Source organism: Entelurus aequoreus, linkage group LG15, assembly GCF_033978785.1.
Source record: "Entelurus aequoreus isolate RoL-2023_Sb linkage group LG15, RoL_Eaeq_v1.1, whole genome shotgun sequence".
Lineage (NCBI taxonomy): Eukaryota > Metazoa > Chordata > Actinopteri > Syngnathiformes > Syngnathidae > Entelurus > Entelurus aequoreus.
This window is the reverse complement of record NC_084745.1, coordinates 26,073,950-26,099,544: the sequence shown is the minus strand read 5'-3', so window position 1 is coordinate 26,099,544 and position 25,595 is coordinate 26,073,950. Positions and strand designations below refer to the sequence as shown.

The 25,595-nt window shown below is 44.4% G+C and overlaps 1 protein-coding gene across 3 annotated transcripts in view; it reads right to left on the bottom strand.

Moving 5' to 3' along the window:
• myripb (myosin VIIA and Rab interacting protein b) overlaps positions 1 to 25,595 on the bottom strand; it is a 360,347-nt gene that overhangs the window by 297,429 nt on the left and 37,323 nt on the right. For all 3 annotated transcript variants that reach the window (XM_062021122.1, XM_062021123.1, XM_062021124.1), the window contains one exon: positions 16,425 to 16,641. In XM_062021122.1, coding sequence (XP_061877106.1) covers positions 16,425 to 16,534 — 110 coding nt within the window. In that variant the 5' untranslated portion in view covers positions 16,535 to 16,641. The remainder of the gene's footprint in view (positions 1 to 16,424; positions 16,642 to 25,595) is intronic.

Here is a 25,595-nt window from a genome sequence, read left to right as displayed (position 1 = left end):
AAGCTCCTCTGCACAGGTATTCATCTCTGCCTCGGTGAGACCAGCTACCGGAAATGAAACAAAGTCTGGTGGCGATGGGGTGTCTGATAACGGGAGCAGGTATGAATGCACCGGAAGCTCCTAGTCAGAACCCTGCACACCAGCGGTACAGGGCTATCTATGGTCGCTAGTAGCTGAAATTGAGTGGCAGCTGCTCTCGGCAGACCCCTGTACGCCTGAGCAGCCCTATTTAGGATTGCACTGCTCACCCCAACTGGGGAAAGGCCTAGAAAAGGTGGCCCAAACATTGCCCACTCAAAACTATCCTGGACAGGCTACCGCACCTGTCGGGAATTCCACTCCATGGTCGAAATAAAGCAAAGAAAATAATCCCTCTTAAACTGGCATCATGGAACATAAGGACACTCCTAGACACTAGCGTTACCACTGATAGACCCCAGCGCAGAACTGCACTCATTGCAGCGGAACTTAACCGCTACAATGTTGATATTGCTGCACTTAGTGAAACCAGACTCCTGGATGAAGGATCCCTGAAGGAAGAAGGGCAAGGTTACACTTTCTTCTGGAAAGGATACCCTCCAGGAGGCGAGCATCAGCACGGTGTGGGACTTGCAATAAAAAACAGCCTCCTACCAAAACTCCCAGAAGCACCGGTTGGCATAAGTGAAAGGCTCATGTCACTCAGGATCCCTCTGGCTAAGAAAAGATATGCCACCCTTCTTAGTGCCTATGCACCGACGCTACCATCAAAGGAAGAGGTTAAAGACCGCTTCTACCGGGCATTAGATGAGGCCCTCCGTCGCACACCTAAGGGAGACAAGATCTTTTTGTTGGGCGATTTCAATGCCAGAGTGGGGAAGGACAACAAGGTGTGGAGTGGTGTTATTGGCAGGCATGGCATTGGACAAGCCAATGCAAACGGCCTACGGCTGCTAAGCCTCTGTGCTGAGCATGACTTGACCATCACAAACACCATCTTCCAACTAAAAAATAAGCATAAAACATCCTGGATGCACCCACGCTCCAAACATTGGCACCTGATTGATTACACCATTGTGAGACGCTTAGACATAAAAGACGTATCACTAACTCGTGCAATGAGAGGAGCTGAGTGTTGGACCGGCCACCGGCTCATCATAACCAGGCTCCGGGTGCAAGTACGCCCTGCTATCCGTCTTCAAAAGTCAGGGAAGAAGAGGCTTGACTGTACCCGGTTAGCAGATCCTATGGCTCGGGACAATCTCCGTCTCTCTCTGGCCAAAAACCTGGAAGACATCGAGCATATTCTGGAGAGTGATGACTCCATTGACGACAAATGGACCTCTATCAGCTCCAGGCTCTATGAGGTAGCATCCCAATCCATTGGCTATAAGCGCAGAAAGCATCAGGACTGGTTTGATGACAACACAGCCACAATAACCGCCATGCTCAAACACATGCACACAGCACACAATGCTGTACTCAACAACCCCACTTCAGCTGTGCTCCGACAGCAATGGCAAACATCCAGAAGGGAGGTGCAGTCAAAATTGTGTGCTCTGAAGAATGAGTGGTGGATATCAAAGGCAGCTGAAATACAATCTCATGCCAACAAAAATGATATGCACAACTTTTACGATGCAATGAAAACCATCTACGGCCAAAGAAACTGCGCTGTCTCCCCGCTAAAGTCTAACGATGGTACAACCCTCATAAAAGACCAGAAGCTCATCATCAAAAGATGGGCAGAACATTTTGAAACTCTGCTAAATCAGCCCAACCCCAACAGACCCCTCAGTTCTGGAGGACCTACCTGACTACCCAACCATCCATGACCTTGACCTTCCACCAACCTTTGGAGAGGTTAAGAGTACGAAAAGGGCTCTGAAAGACAACAAGACCCCTGGTCCTGACAGCATCCCTGCAGAGATCTTCAAGCAAGGAGGCTACCTTTCCATCCGCGCCCTTTTCCTTGTCATCAGCAAAGTGTGGAAGCATGAAACTGTCCCTCAGCAGTGGAGAGATGCCAATATTATCACCATCTACAAAGGCAAGGGGGACAAGTCCCTCTGTGGCAACAGTCGTGGCATTTCACTTCTGGCTGTTGCTGGTAAAGTCTTGGCTAAAGTCATGCTACACAGGCTGGTGAACAACATCACGGAAGACCTGTTGCCGGAGTCACAATGTGGTTTCAGGAAGAACAGGAGCACTGTGGACATGGTGTTCACAACACGGCAGCTTCAGGAGAAATGTAGGGAGCAGCACCAGGACCTCTTTGTTGCTTTCATTGATCTGTCGAAGGCTTTTGACACTGTCAACAGAGAGCTTCTCTGGAATATCCTCCTGAAGTTCGGCTGCCCACAGAAGTTTGTCAACATCCTAAGGCAATTCCATGAAGGGATGATGTCACGTATGACTATTGGCGGCCAGGAATCAGAACCCTTTAAGGTGTGCACCGGTGTACGCCAGGGATGTGTTCTTGCTCCAGTCTTGTTTAATATCTTCCTCCTGTGTGTGACACTGCTGCTTCATGAGAGAATCAAGAAGGGCAGTGGCGTTACCGTCGACTTCCGACTTGACGGGAACCTGTTTAATATCCGGAGGCTCCAAGCAGTCTCAAAAGTCACACCAGTGCAAGTCATCGAACTCCAATACGCAGATGACTGCGCAGTTGTGGCCCACACACCGGAAGCGCTGCAAGCTACCCTCTCAGCCGCTGCAAGTGCTTATGGCAGACTGGGCCTCTCTGTCAACGTGGCAAAAACCGAGGTAATATGCCAGTGGGCATCCACTCCTCCACCTCATCCACCAACCTTCACCATCGACAATAAACCACTAGCAGTAGTGGACTCTTTCAAATACCTTGGCAGCTTTTTCTCTGATGATTGCAGTATCGACAGGGAGGTTCAAAACCGGATCAAGCAGGCGTCAGCATCTTTTGGCAGACTCAGGGGAAGGGTCTTCCAGAACAAAGACCTTAAGCTACATACCAAGGTAGCGGTCTATTTAGCTGTGGTCATGACGACCCTCCTCTACAGCTATGAAGCGTGGACCCTGTACAGCCGCCACCTCAGGATGCTGGAGGCCTTCCACATCAGGTGCTTACAATGCATCCTGGAGATATCCTGGAAGGACAGAGTCCCCCACACTGAAATACTCTGCAAGACCAACTGCACCAGTGTGGAGGCTACAGTCACCCAGCACCAACTTCGCTGGCTAGGCCACGTTATCAGGATGCCAGAAGAACGCTTACCACGCAAGGTGCTTTATGGTCAGCTTCATCTTGGTCACCGCTTGGCAGGAGGCCCAAAAAAGCGTTATAAAGATCAAATGAAGACTGTCATGAAGAAATACGGCCTGAACCCGACCCAGCTGGAGGACACTGCAGCCCAACGTTCCACCTGGCGGCAGCTCCTCCAACAAGGAGTTCATAAGCTTGAGGAGGACAGAAGTGGTCAATGAGCCAGGAAGCGTCAAAGAAGGCATGAAGCCATTGCCACACCTGCACCCCCAGTCAGTGCCTTCACCTGCTCTGTTTGCGGCAGATCATGTGGATCACGGATTGGACTATTCAGCCACATGAGGACTCACAAAACATAGAGTTGGATTGTCGTCATCGGATACGATGGACAACCTTAAGAGTACTGTGAGTGTGGATGTATGTACTGTATTTGTGTATGTATGTCGGAGGATAGGTACCTATGTATGTGGGTAAGTACCAATGTGTGTGCATATGTATGTATTAATGAATGAATATACTATGTGTGTACAGTATATGTATGTATAATTGTGTGTATGTGAGTATGCATGTAAATTTGTATGTACAATATATTTGTCTCCCAGTGTGCGGGAGCCAAAGTACGGCCCCAGCCACCCAGAGAGCCCAACTCAAAACAGCAGGTGCGGTGCACAGGGAACAAGGAACCACCGGCCCCACGCAGCCAGGCCGGCCAGCGCCAGGAACCCCAGAGCTGGCCGGGCCTAAAAAAAGAAAGAACTCATAGCAAAGTACAAAGGTGGCGCCCCCTCTGGTCCTCACACTCTGCTCATCACCACCTTCACCAACAAGAGTTTCCAATAAAAGGTATAATAATACCTGGGATTTATATAGCGCTTTTCTAAGTACCCAAAGTCGCGTATAAGTAGTGTTAAATGTTTATTCATACATTTTCATTTGTTTGGCATATTATTATATTATTCTGAATAAGAGGTGTTTTGTGTTAATATTTTTGGGTGTCTGGAACAAATTAATTTGATTCATATTATTTCTAATGGGGAAAATTGCTTTGGTTTTTGTATCATTGGATTTTCATTTAAGTATTATCACTGAAAACTGGGGTACCTAGTATTAGTCGTCCCTCGCTACATTGCACTTCAAATTTCATAACTTTGTGATGTCGCAGATTTAATTTTTAATCTTTTAAAAAAAAAAACATTCTGCATGTTTTGGCCTAAATTAAGTGTTGAAATATGTTTATGTATTACAGCACTGTATGAGTCTTATTTTCTATTAGTACTACGTCTATGGATGTCTTCATTCATTCAGGTGATTGTAATCTCAGGGCATTCAATCGATCGCAACTGGACTGTTTGGTTAGTCGTAGAAGACGTTTCGCCGCTCATCTGAGTAGGCTTCATCAGTTCATGCTCATAGATTTAGATTTGTCAGATTTAGCCTTAGACTTTGAGTGCAGACCAAAAGTTTGGACACAACTTATCCTAATTCAATGTGTTTTCTTTATTTTCATGACTATTTACATTGTAGATTGTCACTGAAGGCATCAAAACTATGAATGAACACAAATGGAGTTATGTACATAATGAAAAAAGGTGAAATAACTGAAAACATGTTTTATATTCTAGTTTCTTCAAAATAGCCACCCTTTGCTCTGATTACTGCTTTGCACACTCTTGGCATTCTCTCTATGAGCTTCAAGCACATCTGTGAAGTGAAAACCATTTCAGGTTGAAGCTCATCGAGAGAATGCCAAGAGTGTGCGAAAAAGTAATCACAGCAAAGGGTGGCTATTTTGAAGAAACTAGAATACAAAAACATGTTTTCAGTTAGTTTACCTTTTATTTTTTTTAAGTACATAACTCCACATGTGTTCATTCATTAGTTTTGATGCCTTCAGTGACAATCTACAATGTAAATAGTCATGAAAATAAAGAAAACGCATTGAATGAGAAGGTGTGTCCAAACTTTTGGCCTGTACTGTAGATTGGTCGGATCTGGTCTGGCGATCAATAAACATTCCCCCAGCCGGACTTCTTTTTCCAGGTTTAGGGCGAACGCAAATAAATGGCAATACTCCTGGCGCTACTGTATCTTCACTGCACCACTCTCAAGTTGACTACATTTTGGCAGAACAACTTTTTGATGGAAGTCATCTTCAACCCCTGCCTCATCAGTAACACATTGCCACATTGGTGAGCATTTTACACGAGCGATGTCGAACGGCAACAGCTGGACGTAGCATTTGACCTTCTGCGCAGAACTTTAGCCTAACTGAGACAGCTGTCCTGTCTTACACTAATTTGCTTTGCCACCTACAACACAAAGCTAAAATGTTTTGTTGATAGCTCAGCATTTATTGATCTAGTCTGGATTGGTTTTAGTGCTTGAAATACCTTTTATGGGTGATTTGAAGCTCTAAAATACAATTAAATGGACGAGAACACAGGAGATAAAGTTGACAGCAAAAGTGGACTTTCCAAACTATTTTCACATATTTTCCAAAAGTAAAGGATACAGTTGTGACAACTAAAATTATGTTCTGAGCAGGCTTTAGGACTACAAATTTGCCTTGCGAGTAGAACCTTTCTGACAGTGAAGACAGCTCCTGGCACCTTCGCCACTATTTCTATCTATAATGATTTGCCAGTCAGTCTCCCACATCCCTCTGGGAGAGCTGTTTGCTAAGCAGTCCCACATCCCACCCCTACCCCCTCCGCCCCCCGCAGCCTCCTGCTGTTCCATAATGAGCCTCTCAAAGTGGATGGCGGAGACGGCCAAGGCCACGGGTTGAGCTGCTCACGCTCTCTAATTGGCAGAATGACACCAGCACACTTTGGCAGAAAAGGTGATTAGAATTAGTAACATAAGATATTTTTTTGGTTTTCTTTTTTTAAATATAATCAATAGCTGAAACATGGCCTTTTGGGGAACAAACAACAGGAAACACTTCAACGGGCAAGTAAATTATAAGTTTGTGAAAGCTAATAACTTCTTAGGCTGGGTGGGAGGGTGTGCCTGGAACATGCGCCCATAAGAGGCATTTTCCAGCTTTTAAAAGCAGCCATGAATTGTTTTTTAAGCATCAGTAATGGGTAATATGGTAACATAACCCCGCTACAGTATATCCCCCTGACACAACCTATATTTACATTCAAGTGACGGGTAGTCTAGTGCAGTGGTCCCCAACCTTTTTGTAGCTGGGGACCGGTCAACGCTTGAAAATTTGTCCCACGGACCGGGGGGGGGATTTTTTTTTTTTTTTTTTTTTTTTTTTTTTTTTTTTTCATAAAGAAATACAATCATGTGTGCTTACGGACTGTATCCCTGCAGACTGTATTGATCTATATTGATATATAATGTTTATATTGTGTTTTTATGTTGATTTAATAAAAATAAAAAAATTAATAAAATTTTTATTTTTTTTTTTAATTAAATTTCTTGCGCGACCCGGTACCAATCGGTCCGCGGACCGGTGGTTGGGGACCACTGGTCTAGGGGCCATAATAATCAATCAGTGCAAAGGAGTAAATCAGAGGACGGCTATGAACAGCAAGGGTAACTAATCTTTGCTAAATGGTAACCATGACAACATGTCAAATAGTAACTTTGACTCACGACTAGGGCTGCAACAATAAACGGTATTAATGATGACCACAGTTACTATTATTGTTTTAAAGGCCTACTGAAATGAATTTTTTTTATTTAAACGGGAATAGCAGATCCATTCTATGTGTCATACTTGATCATTTCGCGATATTGCCATATTTTTGCTGAAAGGATTTAGTATAGAACAACGACGATAAAAATCGCAACTTTTGGTCGCTGATAAAAAAAAGCCTTGCCTATACCAGAAGTAGCGTGACGTCACAGGAGGAAGGATTCCTCACAATTCCCCATTGTTTACAATGGAGGGAGAGAGATTCGGACCGAGAAAGCGACGATTACCCCATTAATTTGAGCGAGGATGAAAGATTCGTGGATGAGGTACGTTAGAGTGAAGAACGAGAGGCAGTGCAGGACATATCTTTTTTCGCTCTGACAGTAACTTAGGTACAAGGTCTCATTGGATTCCACATACTCTCCTTTTTCTATTGTGGATTACGGATTTGTATTTTAAACCACCTCGGATACTATATCCTCTTGAAAATGAGTCGAGAACGCGAAATGGACATTCACAGTGACTTTTATCTCCACGACAATACATCAGCGAAGCTCTTTAGCTACTGAGCTAACGTGATAGCATCTGGCTCCAATGCAGATAGAAACAAAATAAATAAAACCCTGACTGGAAGCATAGACAGAAGATCAAAAATACTATTAAACCATGGACATGTAACTACACGGTTAATAATTCTCAGCCTGGCAAAGCTTAACAATGGTGTTGCTAACGACGCTAAAGCTAACTTAGCAACTTAGCAACCGGACCTCACAGAGCTATTATAAAAACATTAGCGCTCCACCTACGCCAACCAGCCCTCATCTGCTCATCAACACCCGTGCTCACCTGCGTTCCAGCGATCGACGATGCGACAAAGGACTTCACCCGATCACAGATGCGCTGGCGGCTAGCATCGGCTAGCGCGTCTGCTATCCAAGTAAGTAGTCCTTGTTGTGTTGCTACAGCCAGCGCTAATACACCGATCCCACCTACAACTTTCTTCTTTGCAATCTCCATTGTTCATTACACAAATTGCAAAAGATTCACCAACACAGATGTCCAGAATACTGTGGAATTGTTCGATGAAAACAGAGCAGTTTGTATGGTGACACATTGGGTACGAATACTTCCGTTGCCGTCGTGACGTCACGCGCATACGCATCATCCAAAGACGTTTCCAACCGGAAGTTTAGCGGGAAATTTAAAATTGCACTTTATAAGTTAACCCGGCCGTATTGGCATGTGTTGCAATGTTAAGATTACATCATTGATATATAAACTATCAGACTGCGTGGTCGGTAGTAGTGGGTTTCAGTAGGCCTTTAAAATAATATTGAAAAACCGTAATTGATACTTGCTCTTTGATAAACTCGGGTAATGACTGTTGCCAGCTCGCTAGCTTAAATGCTAACATGAAAACAAGAGACAGTAATATCTTTCCCTAATAAGAAACGACATACCCCAATATAAACTTATATAAACACATTGCTGTCTGAGCAACTAGGATATTCAATTGGAGACATGGAACCTACAAGCTGGGCTATGTCCCACCTAACCTTATCCTTGTCCTTGTCCAAACACACACATGTTTAAGACCCCCTCCCCTCTCCGTCCGCTGGTGCAACACAACCTAGTACGCATGCGCGGAAAATGCCCACGCCATAGTTGCTTTGTGTGCAAGTTCCTAAATTAAATGTAATCTATCTGAACAATATCCAGTGTTGTGGTATGTCAATTAACCGGAATCCAGCATGCGGTGGGGCCCTATTGTAGTGAATCACACCTGAGCCACCATAAATTAATCAAATATTTAATGGACATGTGAAAGTAAACAACTTATTAGCGAACTTTATATACTCTGGACCAAGACGTTGAGTAATCGCTTGACATACAATAGCTGATACAGTCTGCTTTGACAGTCCAAATGCATTCACTATTTTCCGTAGTCTTCCCTCAACGGCCAGGTAATCCAAGAACACGCTACCTTTTTTATCACATCCACAGGAGCCGGCATTCTCGTTGTCTCTCCTCCGAAAAATGGACAAAGTTTTTCGGTAAGTAAAATCACAGCTGACCTGGACATTCGAAAGTACTATTGCCATTGCTCTAGCACAACACACTCGTTGACAAACATATCCCACCAGGCTGCAATTCTGCCAAACGTTATCCAAAACAGTCACTCAACAATGCTATGTTGCCGTCTGAGATGTGTTGTATCCGAAATAGCTGCAATTGCGCGTTTCCTTCTCTTAAAGTATTCATGTGTGATTTCCACAAGCGTCTGTACATGTAGAGGAAGGAGAAACACGGGCATGTCTGGATGACTCGCCTCCATCTTTTCAGGGGTTGGCTCAGAGTTACGAAACCAGTTGTTATGAAGCCGGCTGTGGTGCGTTCTTTCTGGCGTCACTTCCTGTGTGGGGCGCGGTCTTTCTGACTTCACTTCCTCTCCGAACTCAGTTTGTAAACGATCAATGAGTTCATACAAAGCTAAGAGCCTGAGATTCAAGAAATACACGGTGCACTTACCGTGTAAAAAATTATCCAAGGAGGGGAACCTTAAACGGGGCGGTATAGCTCGGTTGGTAGAGTGGCCGTGCCAGCAACTTGAGGGTTCCAGGTTCGATCCCCGCTTCCGCCATCCTAGTCACTGCCGTTGTGTCCTTGGGCAAGACACTTTATCCATCTGCTCCCAGTGGCACCCACACTGGTTTAAATGTAACTTAGATATTGGGTTTCACTATGTAAAAGTGCTTTGAGTCACTAGAGAAAAGCGCTATATAAAATATAATTTACTTCACTTAAACAATGGTTTAGTGTAGATGACACAGGGCTTAGGCTAAATAATTATTTGTTTAAGGAGTTATCCGGCTTAATGTAGACAGGGCCTTAAACAGAGTGATGGATTTACCCTCCAATGAATACAAGACCAAGGGGTTTTTACAGTGCGTTCAAGGACGCCACAAGGCCCGCCAGAAATAATTTATGATAATTGATTGTATTTGTTATGCACTTTTCATTTAAAAAATCTTAATGTGCTACAGTACAAACCAATATTTAAAACAAAAATGCATCCATTAAAACAGATAAAATACTAAGACTAAAACACTATCAGTAACGCATAAGAAACACAAAACATGCAATTACTGGTAGATTGTTTTTTTTTTTAAATAACTTGGTCAAATTGTGTGTGAGTATGTTATGAGCACATTCAACAATACCGCGATAACGATACCCATGATTATTTTTGGTCATGATAAACATGGTATAAAACGTTCATATCGTTACAGCCCTACTCACGACATAGGTCGTGCACGTGTTTTTTGTCTTTGGTTTCATAATATTACTAATACAGTTTTTCAATCAACAGGCTGTTCAATCCTGGCCTTCCGCCTGGTCTGACTGTGACAATACTTTGCGGTTATAAATTATTCATTTAACATTCGCTTCCTTGCAGCGCCTGTCACGTTGTCATCACGCAACATAGCTATGTGCATCGCGTTATTTACTAGACAAATTAATTAAAGCAAGGGGTAGCATAAGCTGAGCGTTTCATTTCTTATAATGCAGCATAGGGGAAATAAAAAAGGAGCATGAAAGCACTGGCTCAGGCTTATTTACTTTTCCATGAATCCGTCAACTGGGTAATTGACAACGCTGCAGGGCTGACTTTATTCAGGCAAGAAAAGCAAATATCAGCCATGCATGGAGAAGAGAAAACCCAGAGGGAGCGAGATACCTGCTGAACCACTCGAGCACAGACTGAACCAGCTTTTACAATATGGTTCCTGCCTCACTTTGTTCTTTGTATTTTTCACAAGACATATTTCCAGGTAAAACGTGTCTCCAACACCCTGCTATTACACCAAGCAGTCAAATAACTGTTTCTTGGGATTTGTCGCGACAGGGCTACAGGACAATGTTTACAGCCCAGTCATTTTGCAGAACTCCATCTTTACTTTGAACCTGGTTCTGGGAAAACGAGTTCAAATTTAAGCAGAAGCCGCTTCTTTGCGGTTCTTCTGTTGTGTTTTTAGCACTTTGTGATCTGGCCGGAGAAAAGACAGACAATTCACAAACTCTTAAAAAAACTGAATTGAAGATCATCCATCCATCCAAATCTGAAGAAAAAGACATCAAATTTCCCAAACGGATTAGCTGATGCTCGGGTCTGCTTAGTAGTCAAGGGAACATATTTGGGTTTAGGTCAATTATAGGGTCGAACCAAACTTGAGAACTGCCAATTACCCTTTAGATGTGGTTGTGACAATGTAGCCATTTCAATGCTACTGTAAGCCTCTTCCCTAGAGTTGCTGAGACGTTGCACGTAGGCACCGTCAAGTGTGCAGAACCCCTATGGGGAGGGAAGGCTGTCAAAACTGAACCCCCTTTGAATCGGGCCTGTCATTGGGTAGAGGAGAGTTAGTGTGTGAAGGAAAGGAACAACAGCTCCTCAGACGCTGTGACAGCAATGGACAATGACGCAGTCAACAAGCACAAAAAGTATCTATAGACGCTTTAGAACTCACAAAACTGAACCCATCACATTCAATGCTTACAGTTTATCATGGGATATTAAAGTAAAATGTAAACTTGGTTATACTTCAGAGTAATAAGTGTGCAGCGGTTACATTCATTTTCTATCCAAAAAGACACAACATTAGAGATGGGTATCGTTTACATTTTGACCTATACTAGTGCAGTGCACAGCACTTCACTTCATTTTTTTATGTTACAGCCCTATTCCAAAATGTAATAAATTCATTTTTGTCCACAAAATTATACAAACAATACCCCCATAATGACAATGTGAAAATATGTTTTGCTTTTGGTAAATGTATTACATAAGTATTCACAGCCTTTGATCAATACTTTGTTGATGCACCTTTAGCAGCAATTACAGTTAAAGTCTTTTTGAATATGATGCAAAGAGCTTGGCACACCTATCTTTGGGCTCCATCAAGTTGGATGGGAAGCGCTGGTTTTGGTGAATGGCAAATGGGTTATACTTGTATAGCGTTTTTCTAACTTCAAGGTACTCAAAGCTCTTTGACAGTATTTCCACATTCACCACATTCACACACACTAGGATGGTGGAAGATGGGGATTGAACCGTCACCATCCACCGCATGGGGGAAAAAAGAGGATCCTCATGCCTCTTTGGACATTTTTGCGGCCACAGCGAGAGCATGCGCGTGGCCGGAAGAAGAGTGGGGGGTGCTCCTGACGGGGTAGGCGCAGCGTGCGGCACTCAGCCTGCCGGCGGCCTCCAGAGTGCGCTTTGAGGAACTGAAGAGGGCGGTGCTGGACCGTACGGGAGGCACCGCCAAAGATTACCGACGCCGGTTCCGGTCCATGTGTCTGGGGAAGGAGGACCGGCCATTTGCCTTTTGCCAGCGGCTTCAAGAGGCAGCGACGCCCTGGCTGCAGCCGGGAGAGGGAGATGGCCGACTGCTGGACCATATCCTACTGGAACAGTTTGTGGAGGCGATCCCGACGCGGACGGCGAACTGGATCCAGGAAGTCCCCCCAAGCCCCCACTGGCACCCTATGGAGGATTTTCCCCTCGAGCAGTCTCGCGATGAAACTTTGCGCGCGGCCTGGGACCAGGTGAATTACATCGACGGTCAGCTGGTGCGCCCGGGAACAGCGCGGGTATTCCCTCACTTCTCGATTATTAGAGATAGATTTTACAGAGTGAGCCGTGACACTCAGACCGGAGAGGAATCCACCCAATTGTTGGTGCCAAAACGCCGCCGGGAAATGGTTTTCCAGGCGGCGCATTATAATCCCATGGCTGGCCACATGGGGTATAATAAAACACTCAATCGGGTCATGGTCCGATTCTATTGGCCGGGCATCCAGGTAAACGGGCGCCACTGGTGCACTGCCTGCCCGGACTGTCAGCTGGTGAACCCGGCGGCCACCCCAAAGGCGCCCTTGCGCCCATTGCCGCTCATGGAGGTCCCCTTCGAAAGAATGGGTATGGACCTCATCGGACCATCCCACCCGAGCACGCGGGGATATCGCTTTGTGCTAGTCCTGGTGGATTACGCAACGCGCTATCCCGAAGCAGTGCCACTGCGCTCCATCTCTGCAAAGAGTGTAGCGCAGGCCCTGTTTCAGGTCATCTCCCGAGTAGGAATCCCGAAAGAGATTCTGACTGACCAGGTCACGTCCTTTATGTCACGCACGATAAAGGAACTGTATGGATTATTTGGAATTAAAGCGATCCGCACCAGCGTATATCACCCACAAACAGATGGCCTGGTGGAGCGGCTAAATAAGACGCTGAAAACCATGGTCCGTAAGTTTACACATGAGGACAAATCAAATTGGGAAAATGGCTGGATCCCCTACTGTTTGCGATGCGGGAGGTACCTCAGGCCTCAACAGGCTTTGCGCCTTTTGAGTTATTATTATACAGGAAGCCGCGCGGAGTGTTGGACGTAATTAAGGAAAACTAGGAGGAGGGTCCAAGCTCCAGCAAAAAGGAAATTCAATACGTCATGGACATGCGAGTAAAACTCCACACGGTGAGGCACTTGTCACGCGAGAATTTGCTCCGTGCCCAGGAACGTCAGCAGCGTGCGTATAACAGGGGGACTCAGCTAAGAAAATTTCACCGGGAGAAAAAGTGCTTGTATTACTCCCCACATCCAGCTCGAAATTACTTGCGCGCTGGCAAGGACCCTTCGAGGTCACACGGCAAGTGGGTGATGTGGACTACGAGGTCCGGCGCTCGGACCGGGGCGTAGCCAACCAAATTTATCATATAAACCTCCTGAAAGTATGGAAGGAGGCGGAACCTGTTTCCATGGTAACGGTGGTTAAGGAGGAGGGGGAGTTCGGGCCAGAGGTCCCGCGCTCTGGTCTGCCCTTTCCCCTCCTCTGTGACAATCAGCTCACGTTAGCGCAGAGAGCGGATGTTGCTAAGCTGCAGCAGCGCTTCTCTGATGTGTTCTCCCCTTGGCCCGGGCGCACGAACCTCATCCAGCATCATATTGAGACCAGCCCGGGTGTTACGGTGCGGTCTCGGCCCTATAGGCTCCCCGAACACAAACGCAAAGTAGTTCGGGAGGATTTAAAATCCATGCTGGAATTGGGGGTAATAGAAGAATCCCACAGTGCGTGGTGCAGCCCCATTGTTCCGGTAGGGAAGAAGGATGGGTCTGTGCGGTTCTGTGTGGATTACCGCAAGGTGAACGAAATTTCAGGTTTTGACGCTACCCAATGCCTCGGGTCGACAAGCTCCTGGATCGGCTGGGCACTGCTCGTTTTTTCACGACACTGGATTTGACCAAGGGCTACTGGCAGATTCCCTTGTCACCAGAGTCCAGGGAAAAAACGGCCTTTTCCACTCCGGAAGGTTTGTACCAATTTGTGACACTTCCGTTTGGCTTGTTCGGTGCGCCCGCCACGTTACAGCGCCTCATGGACCGGGTACTGCGACACCACGCTGCATACCCTGCGGCCTACCTAAATGATGTTATCATCCAGAGTAGCGGCTGGGATGAACACATGCGGCGGGTGGGGGCAGTGCTAGAGTCCCTGAGACAGGCAGGGCTCACCGCCAACCCGGCGAAGTGTGCAGTTGGCCGGAGGGAAGTACAGTATCTGGGGTACCACTTGGGAGGAGGGCAGGTGCGGCCGCAGGTAGATAAAACAGCGGAAATTGCGGCCTGCCCAAACCCCAAGACGAAAAAAGAGGTGAGGCAGTTTTTGGGTCTGGCGGGTTACTATCGGAGGTTTATCCCTCGGTTTGCGGACCTGACCAGCCCAATAACTGACCTCACCCGAAAGGGTGCTCCAGATCTGGTCCAGTGGACGGAGCAGTGCCAGCAGGCGTTTGAGAGGGTTAAGAAGGCCCTCTGCGAGGAGCCGGTCCTGCACATGCCTGATTTTGTCTGCAGGCTGACGCGTCGGGCAGAGGACTGGGAGCAGTTTTGTCCCAGGAGGTGGAGGGCGTTGACCGACCCATCCTCTACATCAGCCGGAAGCTGTCCGAAAGGGAGGCAAGGTACAGCACAGTGGAGAGGGAGTGCCTCGCCATCAGGTGGGCGGTCGGGGCCCTCCGATACTACCTCCTGGGGCGCTCGTTCAGCCTCTGCTCGGACCACAAACCCCTCCAGTGGCTCCACCGCATTAAAGATGCCACCGTTGGTATCTAGCTTTGCAACCCTACAACTTCAGAGTGATTCACAGACCGGGGGCACAGATGGCAGTGGCCGACTTCCTTTCCCGCTCCCTCACGGGGGGGAGGGGAGTGGGCGCGGCCGGACGGCGTCCCGGCCTGAGTCTGGCGGTGGAGGTATGTGAGGGGCGTGGCCTGCGGACCTGCAGCAAGGCAGGATGTGTCAGGACCGGCTTCGAGATTAGCGACAGGTGCGTAGATGACACAGCTGAGAGTGTTTGTCTGATCACCTGTCGCTCTGTTAAAAGCAGCAGTCGGGAAGAAGAAGGGTTGGTTGGTGGATGGCAGAGCACGCCGAGAGAGAGAGAGAGAGAGAGAGAGAGAGCAAAGTGGACGGACAGATTCCAAAAAGACGTTTGCAGAAAAGCAAAATAAAAACCATTTGTGTGCTCAGGTGAGAAGAGAGCAGCAGAAAAACCATTCGTGTGCTCAGGTGGGGACAGAGCGAGCGAGCGAGCGTGAGCGATCGGAGTGAATATTGCTGAAATGGACAACAAGGACATTTTATTGAAGAATAAAACAATGTTCAAAACCCTGAATGCAGCTGTCATGTCCATTGTGGGTGGTCCAGAGAACCCAGAAGCAAGAGACTTCCACACTTCCAAAAGAACAAACATTTCTGCAGCAATCCACCAATAAGGCTGTATAGTATAGTGGCCAAACAGAAGCCATTTCTCAGTAAATAGTTTGCCAAAATTCACCATAAATACTCTGACCATGAGAAACAGAGCTCTCTGGTCTAATAAAACAAATATTGAACTATTTGGGATGAATGCCAGGCATCATGTTTGAAGGAAACCAGGCACCGCTCATTACCAGGCCAATACCATCCCTACAGTGAAACATAGTGGTGGCAGCATCATGCTGAGGGGATGTTTTTCAGCAGCAGGAACTGGGAGACTAGTCAGGATAAAGGGAACAATTAATACAGCAAGGTACAGAGACACGTTTAAAAAAAACCTGTCAGTCTCTGTGTGCTTCTGTCAGGACGCTGCGTTACTTACAAGACGATACTTGTACAATATCAGCACCAAGCAATTGTTGCAGGTGGCTGAGACTGCATTTATTTTGCAAAGAAATGAAACACTGATAGCTTCTTTTTGTGGTCTGGTTACTAACGTTTACGTTGGCACTGCGGCCATCCGTTATTGTCTACCAGCTGGCAACAAAAGGGCGTGACAAGATTGTATTGCCTACATTAAAGCATGGCGAAGGTGACATCAATGACCAGGGCTGCATGAGTGCTGCCTGCAATGGGGAGCTTCAGTTTATACTTGAGTTCAAACCATTTTCCAAGCTATACAATGACTACTCTAAGTTGTATCTAAGTTTGAATTGTCGAGCATTATCGTTACCTCAGCCGCTCCTCCTCCTTCTTTCTTAGCTTCATGTCCCGTTGGACGACTTTCAGCACGTGTTCCGCCTCGCCGTCCGTCAGACCGGACAGGTCCAGCCTCCGGCCCATCTTTACCGGGCTCGCCAGGACTGTGGGGTGGGATGCCGGTGGTCCAAAACAGGATGATGATGACAACAAAGAAGAGGAGGAGGAGAGGCACTAGCGCTGGCACAGCCCTGTTGGAGGACAACAGGGATAGAGAAGTTGAGAATGTGATTTGGATGCTGGAGACACCTGCACAAGAGGTGTTGAGTTAGTAAAGCATATCGTCAATGTCTGGTAATTTCTAGTTTACTCCCACAGCAGCCCAAAACATGCATGTCAGGTTAATTGGAGACTGTTCGTTGTCCATAAGTGTGAATATAAATAATAAATAAATTGTTGCTTTTGACTATACGGTCCCTGACAAAAGAGAGTAAAATCTTCATATTCATGCAAATATTTTATTAAATTTTTTTTAAGGGACAAAACTAAATTGAGGCCATCCCTAAGTGAAAATGTGTGTTTACTTTTGCTGCTCAGTGTTTCCAATATATTAATTTATGTGCCACAAGTACATTTAGGGCCAGCACGAGTTTTTACAAAAAAATCTATTTCTTAAAAAAAAAAATTAAATGTTGTTGAGTTAGCTCTGGACTGATACGTGGACATGACAAAAGAGGTATTTGATACCTCGACGAGTTTACATGTTGTGTTTTTTGTTCAATCCCGACATTTTTTTATTATATTTTTGCAATACAGTAAGGTACATTTCACCTTCCAGGTATGTGTTGCCATCTTCTGTCAATCATGTTCTACAAAACACTGACAACCTTTTTTGATTTTTCTTCATTTAAAAGACTTCCTTTTGGTCTATGTAACATGCAATGGTGGTGCTTTCGTCAAAATGTTGCAAAGATTATGTTTTACAGACCATCTTCAACCTGCTTTGTGACCTTCTCTTCAGGTCTTACTGCGTCTCCACCCTGTCAGCCATGTTGTAGTTTTTAGCACTTCCATATGTAGTCTGACGGATACAAGTTAGAACTATTATCTACTTTATATGAGAAATGGCAACGGTGCATGATTTTAGGATGCAAGTCTACCCCACAACAAGAGGATAGAAAATAATAAAGAAATTATTCACTACAATTTTGGACTGCAACTAAATAAAAATGTCAGACTTGCGCAAAGCTCTTTGGGTAAACCTCTGCCATATATGGAGATATCCGCTGACATAACGACGGCAAAATAAGGCACTAAAGTCTCAAATTCCAAACGGCTCGTTTGGAGCAAGTTTGGAAGTAAGCAAGATTGTTTTATAAATATCTCCGCAATGTCTCCATGGTTTGATATCAAAGTTTCGGAACTTACGGGGGATCCTAAATATACCACACAGATACCAAAATAAAAGTTAGTTCGTTAGTAAGCACACACACACACACACACACACACACACACACACACACACACACACACACACACACACACACACACACACACACACACACACACACACACACACACACACACACACACACACACACACACACACACACACACACACACACACACACACACACACACACACACACACACACACACACACACACACGTGTGCAAGTGCAGAGAGCAGCAGACTGGCCTGGTAGTACAAACTTAGCGGTCAATATTTATTAATATTTATATAGTTTGGTGACTATATGGCTGTAAGTAGTAGGGATGTAAAAATATTAACATTTCATATAACGGTTATCATAAACAAAATAATCACCGTTATCACGGTATTGTGAATGTGCTAAAAAAGTATTTACATACAGACACATTGACCAAGTTATATGTATATTTTTAAATAACAAAAAAATTGGCACACTGTTACAAAAGCCGCTATTTCGCATGTCTTGTGTTTCTTATGCTTCACTGATAGTGTTTTTTTATTTTTATATTTTATCTGTTTTATGGCTAAGCTTTTATTTGTTTGTACTGTTGCACTTTACAATTTATTTAAATGAAAAGTGCGTAACAAGCAAAGTATATTGATATTTCTTATTTCTGGCGGGCGTCCTACTCTGTTTAGCGATCCTTGAACGTACCATAAAGACACCTGTATCTCATATTCCTCTGAGTATACTGTATGTCAATCACTCTTTTCGGAGCGAGCACATCTTGTTGGTTCAATGTGCATAATTGAACAGCTTACCGTATTTTCCGGACCATAGGGTGCACCGGATTATAAGACGCACTGCCGATAAATAGTCTATTTTCGATCTTTTTTCATATATAAAGGCGCACCTGATTATAGGGCGCATTAAAGTAGTCATATTATTTATTTTTCTAAATGGAAAACAGTTCTTTGTGGTCTACATAACATGTGATGGTGGTTCTTTGGTCAAAATGTTGCATAGATTATGTTTTACAGATCATCTTCAAGCCGCAAACCAGAATTATTCCGTACATTAGGTGCACCGGGTTATAAGGCGCACTGTCGAGTTTTGAGGGAAAAAAATGATTTTAAGGGCGCCATATAGTCCGGAAAATACGATAGTTGCTCAGACAATAATGTGTTTGTATAGGTTTAGAAAGGGGTATGTTGTTTCTTGATGGGGAAAGATGTTAACGTTACTTGTTTTTATGTTAGCATTTAAGCTAGCAAGCTGGCGCAAGTCAGTCCGTGTGTTAAAGTGCAGTTATCAATTATGATTTTTCGATCATTTTAATTCAAATCAGTAATACTAACCGCCAGAGGTTTCACCGCGGTTATCATCAACATCGTTTATCGTTATATCGATGGTAAATACGAATACATTTGTTGTTCTATGTCATTTTTGTCCCTTTTGTACAAGTTTGCAATGCTAATTTTCCAGTTAAAGCAGCACTTACGGGTTAAAACCTGCTCAATGGCATTGTGGTTAGTGTGTCCGCACTGAGACTGGAAGGTCGTGAGTTCAAACCCCGGCCGAGTCATACCAAAGACTATAAAAATGGGACCCATTGCCTCCCTGCTTGGCACTTAGCATCAAGGGTTGGAATTGGGGGTTAAATCACCAAATGATTCCCAAGCGCGGCCACCGCTGCTGCTCACTGCTCTCCTCACCTCCCAGGGGGTGAACATGGGGATGGGTCAAATGCAGAGGATAATTTCACCACAACTAGCGTGTGTGTGACTATCGTTGGGACTTTTTAACTTTAAACACTGATTGCCAGATAATTGTTGTATGTGGACTTAAGTGCATTTACACTGGTATACAAGCTGTACATTGTCTCGTTTAAATTTCATTAAAGTGACATTCTTCAGAGTTGTGCCATTAAAAGAATGAAATATTTGCGGAAATATGTGGGGTTTACTCACTTTTGTGAGGTACTCGTGGTGCCCTGTGATTGACTGGCGACCAACTTTTGCCAACTGGGATAGGCTCCAGGTCACTTGTGACCCTCAGTATTTACAGCAGGGGTGTCATACTGATTTTAGCTCAGGGGCCGCATGGAGGAAAATCTATTACCAAGTGGGTCGGAATGGTAAAATCATGGCATGATAACTTAAAAATAAAGACAACTCACGGGTGTTTTCTTTGTTTTACTTTGGCCTAAAATAGAACAAGCACATAATAATCCTCTAGACAAAACACTTCAAGTTTGTTGAAAATTCTGAGGAAATTGGTGCAGTTTCAGAAACACAATGAGCTTAGGCTTTGTCTCAGTGTATCTACAAAGCCAGGATTAAACTCCAAGTCACTGTCTTTCTGGGATTGAACAAAAAACACAACATGTAAACTCGTCGAGGTATCAAATACCTCTTTTGTCATGTCCACGTATCAGTCCAGAGCTAACTCAACAAACCCTAAGAAACGGAGGTAAAAACTATTCAAAAGGGTTAAGTTCACTTTTCTCGTGTTTGACAGAGACATTTTGGGGCAACGAGGGTGCCAAATGACGATGTGTTCGAAGCAGAAGACATAAAACGGCGGGTTTTAAGTTTCATGTGGGTCGAGGAGGAGGAGCCACAGTCACCCTTTACTGTGTACCTCTTGCTTGGCCCTGGTATAAACCGTTTGCTTGCCGAACATAATTGCTATTGTGACATCCAGTGGACACATTTTGAACAGCAGTTTCTTTCATTCAAAAAAAAAAAAAGCAGCTCATTTTAATACTTGGCAAACTCATCACGTGGGCCGGATAAAACCTGTTCTGCCGTAGGTTTGACACCCCTGATTTACTGTATGTTCAGTTCAGTATGACAATAAGCAGAAATGGACGCTCACAAAAAACAGAGGGGAAGCAAAAGGAAGGGGAGACGCAAAGACAGATGAGGCCGTGGCAAGAAGTAGAAGGTCCATTAACCACAGTGTCCAAACAAGATGGGAGTGCACTTGCAGAGTAATGATGACTCAGAAGGCCAGACAATTATGTCTGATCTATTCTTGGGCCGATAGCACCATTGACCAAGTGCTTCTCCTCTAAGCGTATGTCACTTGTTACTCCTCATCCTGCAGCAAACTACACGCCAACGTTGTCCGAAAACGTAAAGAATAAAGACGATGCAGCTCCTCATCTCCATTCATTCGGGATTTAGCTTTTAGCTCTGCACTGAAGTACTAGTGCTTTAAATTGAGCAAGTGGCGTCGTTTTGAAGAGAACGCATCCGTAAATATTGTTTCTCAAGCCATCATCCTATTTCAACACAACTCCCTATCAGGGGGGGCTTGTATGACTCATTTGTTCCAGTTGGGAGTATTAGCGTAATGGCAAACCCACAAGGACACAAACACACACACAGTGAGCGAGGAGGGCGCTTTTGTCACATTGTCAGCTCTGGAGCAGATAAAAGCGGCAACATCTCCACGTATCAGGTATCAGGCGGCGCACTGGGTGTAAATAAGGACGGTCACAGTGGCATTTACGCACACTCGCTCCTCGCTCAGCCGCTGTGGTGAGAGACATTGCCCTTTTGCTTCGGGAAAAGGCCACGTCTGACACCGTCATATTTCACAGCTGTTACACACTGGGCAACATGCGTGTGTACACAGCAAGCAAGCACCTCCAAACACTGATGACATATTGCATGGTGGCAGCTGTCATGCAGTTCATTCAAAAACTGGATATAACAAAGCCTACCAGTGGCGTGCGGTCACTAGAGGCAGGGGAGGCGGGGCCTCACCTGCCATCATGGAAAGAAAAAAAAAAGAAAAAGAAAAAGAAATGAATTAAATTGTTATATGTATCCGGTGATTATACTAAAGTTATTTTCCATTTAACTTCACCAGTTTTAGATTATTTTTATTTTTATTTTCACATTTGCCGTTCAAATACTGAGAAGAGACGGTGCGGTGATCAGCAGCCAGTTGAGGCACTTGTGCCTCACCATGGATTGCGACTCGGCTAACTGCTGGCCTGCTGTGCAGTGAGACCATATTGCTATATGAATTATATTATACATTTCCATAGTTTAGTTAGCTGAGGTATATAATGTACAGTGTATTTTGTCAACAACTGTATGTGTGTAACGTATTTTTAGTGCTGAGCGATCATAAATCTGCTGCGGAGACACACTGTGTGAGGCTCGTATCATAACCCCGCCTCCTGGTGCCAAGCACCTCCGCCGCAGAATGCACCGCCCGACGGGAGCACCGCGGCCACACCAACCAAAGCCCACACCCAAACCCTCCACGTGCAAGACCGAATCCACCCAAAAAAAGTCACTTAACAAGAAGCCAAAAAGTGCAAAAACAACAATGCTCGCGCTGCAGGAGCCGCGAACAACCGCAGGGACACAACATTAGGTACACCTGCACTGCAGGTTCATATGTTTTTAAATTTGACTGTGATGATGCAGTCGTGCCTCACCAGACATTAACCTCACCGCACGCCACTGAAGCCTGCAGTACATGCTTACGCCCCCTAGTGGTTGTGAGCAGTAAACGGGTGACAACAGGGTAGGTAAGAATCTTGCAAGTTCATCATCTTACAGTAAGTCTATAAGAAATCGCTCGAGTTGGACGAAGCAGTAAAGAGTATAATAACCAAAGTAAATCAGCCATGGATACCGTGATCAGTCCCCTCTTTCAGTCAAGTGAGCCGCATACTGTAGTAAGAGGGCCGAGCGGTCCAGCAGGGTACAGTCGCCATGACAACATGAAAGGCGGCTCATGTCGTAAGAAGTGATAACAAGTCTGACAACTTAGTCATACGAGTGCAAGGTTTTATCGCACCAATGGGAACGACTGCTGAATTATGATAGACTGTTTTTCTCCGTCATTTCAGTCTGGAGCAGTAGAAAAGTGCTTCAAGTGGAGACACCAGGTTGGGTAGCGTACAATATGGCAACAAACAAAAAGGTGAACATTTTTATCAGGTAGTGGCAACCAATTGCATTGTCATATGATTTTTGTCATCAAATAAATTGCATTACATTTTGTGGCGTTACAGTGGATCCCAGTCTATTTTTAGATTCAGCATTTGCGGATTTCTTATTAATTATTTATTTGTGGGAAAACTTGCCCATTCATGCTTTTTCTCAATGAAAAATAGGCCTTTTTTTTTACAAAACCTTTTTTATTCATAGATTCTAAAATATACAGCATAATACTACGTTATGTGTAAGATTGTGACGTCTAGCACTAGCTTTTTGATCGTCAACTTTGTTACGATGCAGCCTCAAAACTGGTGAAGAGAAGTTGATACATAATGGTAAATCATAACTGGAATCAAAAGTGGCAAGCAACGAGGGTTACCGTAATTTCCAGACTACAAACCGCAACTTTTTTCCCAGCGCTTTATTCCATATTGCCGATAATTGATGGATTTTTCCGGGTTCACGAGGTTCGCATGTCGCCAATAAATTCAGCCTTCAGTCACATTAAACCGATGAAATTGCCGGTCTGAGTGGACCAAAGTTAAAACGGTAAATGGGTTTTACTTAGGGCTGGGCAATATGGCCTTTTATTAATATCTTGATATTTTTAGGCCATGTCACTATACATGATATATATCGCAATATTTTGCCTTAGCCTTGAATAAACACTTGATGCATATAATCACAGCAGTATGATGATTATATGTATCTACATTAAAACATTTTTTCATACTGCATTAATATATGCTCATTTTAACATTTCATGCATAGAGGGAAATCACAACTAAGTCAATTTACCAAAACTGTATTTATTAAACAGTTATTAAGCAGTGGCACAAACATTCATGTCATTTCCAAAACAGAAAGTGCAAGATTGTCAGAGACATTTTAAAACAAGCTATGGGTGCACTTTTGTGCATGATGTCACTAAGATGACATATCAAAACAACACTAAATTAAAGTGCACTTTTTTTGTACAGAACGCCACTACAATATTTTAAAACAAATAAAGTGCACTTTTGTGCATGATGTCACTAAGATGACATATCAAAACAACACTAAATTAAAGTGCACTTTTTTTGTACAGAACGCCACTACAATATTTTAAAACAAATAAAGTGCACTTTTGTGCATGATGTCACACAAGATATTTCAAAAACTGTAAAATAAATATTAGCTGCATAATAGGAAATCAAATAGTGTATGTCCTTCGCTATGTGGTAGGTACAATATCTCCTGTTTTTAACTATCTTTTTCATACAGTGTTGATGTGGAAATGGAAGACGCCAGGCTCAATTGGGTCAGTGCTGGTTGCTTCGGCATTTTGTTGGGTGTGGCACCGGTGTTGACAGGCGGAAGTTTCAAGCACTTTTATTCTCTAGAATGTGACGTGTGGACCCCGTGCTGTTTTTGTTGTGAATTCTTCCTCCATTTGTTACCAGATTGGCACCTTCTCTCTCTCGTATTACCACTCGCACGGCTCCGCTTGCACCACTTATCACAGCTAACTTTACCCATGCCGCTACCTCTCTGCTCCGCCAGGGCGTATGACGTTGCACGCGCGATAGTACAAACCCCGTTTCCATAGGAGTTGGGAAATTATGTTAGATGTAAATATAAACGGAATACAATGATTTGCAAATAATTTTCAACACATATTCAGTTGAATATGCTACAAAGACAACATATTTGATGTTCAAACTGATAAACTTTTTTTTTTGTGCAAATAATCATTAACTTTAGAATTTGATGCCAGCAACACGTGACAAAGAAGTTGGGAAAGGTGGCAATAAATACTGATAAAGTTGAGGAATGCTCATCAAACACTTATTTGGAACATCCCACAGGTGAACAGGCAAATTGGGAACAGGTGGGTGCCATGATTGGGTATAAAAGTGGATTCCATGAAATGCTCAGTCATTCACAAACAAAGATGGGGCGAGGGTCACCACTTTGTCAACAAATGCGTGAGCAAATTGTTGAACAGTTTAAGAAAAACCTTTCTCAACCAGCTATTGCAAGGAATTTAGGGATTTCACCATCTACGGTCCGTAATATCATCAAAGGGTTCAGAGAATCTGGAGAAATCACTGCACGTAAGCAGCTAAGCCTGTGACCTTCGATCCCTCAGGCTGTACTGCATCAACAAGCGACATCAGTGTGTAAAGGATATCACCACATGGGCTCAGGAACACTTCAGAAACCCACTGTCAGTAACTACATTTGGTCGCTACATCTGTAAGTGCAAGTTAAAACTCTCCTATGCAAGGCAAAAAATGTTTATCAACAACACCCAGAAACGTTGTCGGCTTCGCTGGGCCTGAGCTCATCTAAGATGGACTGATACAAAGTGGAAAAGTGTTCTGTGGTCCGACGAGTCCACATTTCAAATTGTTTTTGGAAACTGTGGACGTCGTGTCCTCCGGACCAAAGAGGAAAAGAACCATCCGGATTGTTATAGGCGCAAAGTTGAAAAGCCAGCATCTGTGATGGTAAGGGGGTGTATTAGTGGCCAAGACATGGGTAACTTACACATCTGTGAAGGCGCCATTAATGCTGAAAGGTACATACAGGTTTTGGAGCAACATATGTTGCCATCCAAGCAACGTTACCATAGACGCCCTGCTTATTTCAGCAAGACAATGCCAAGCCACGTGTTACATCAACGTGGCTTCATAGTAAAAGAGTGTGGGTACTAGACTGGCCTGCCTGTAGTCCAGACCTGTCTCCCATTGAAAATGTGTGGCGCATTATGAAACCTAAAATACCACAACGGAGACCCCCAGACTGTTGAACAACTTA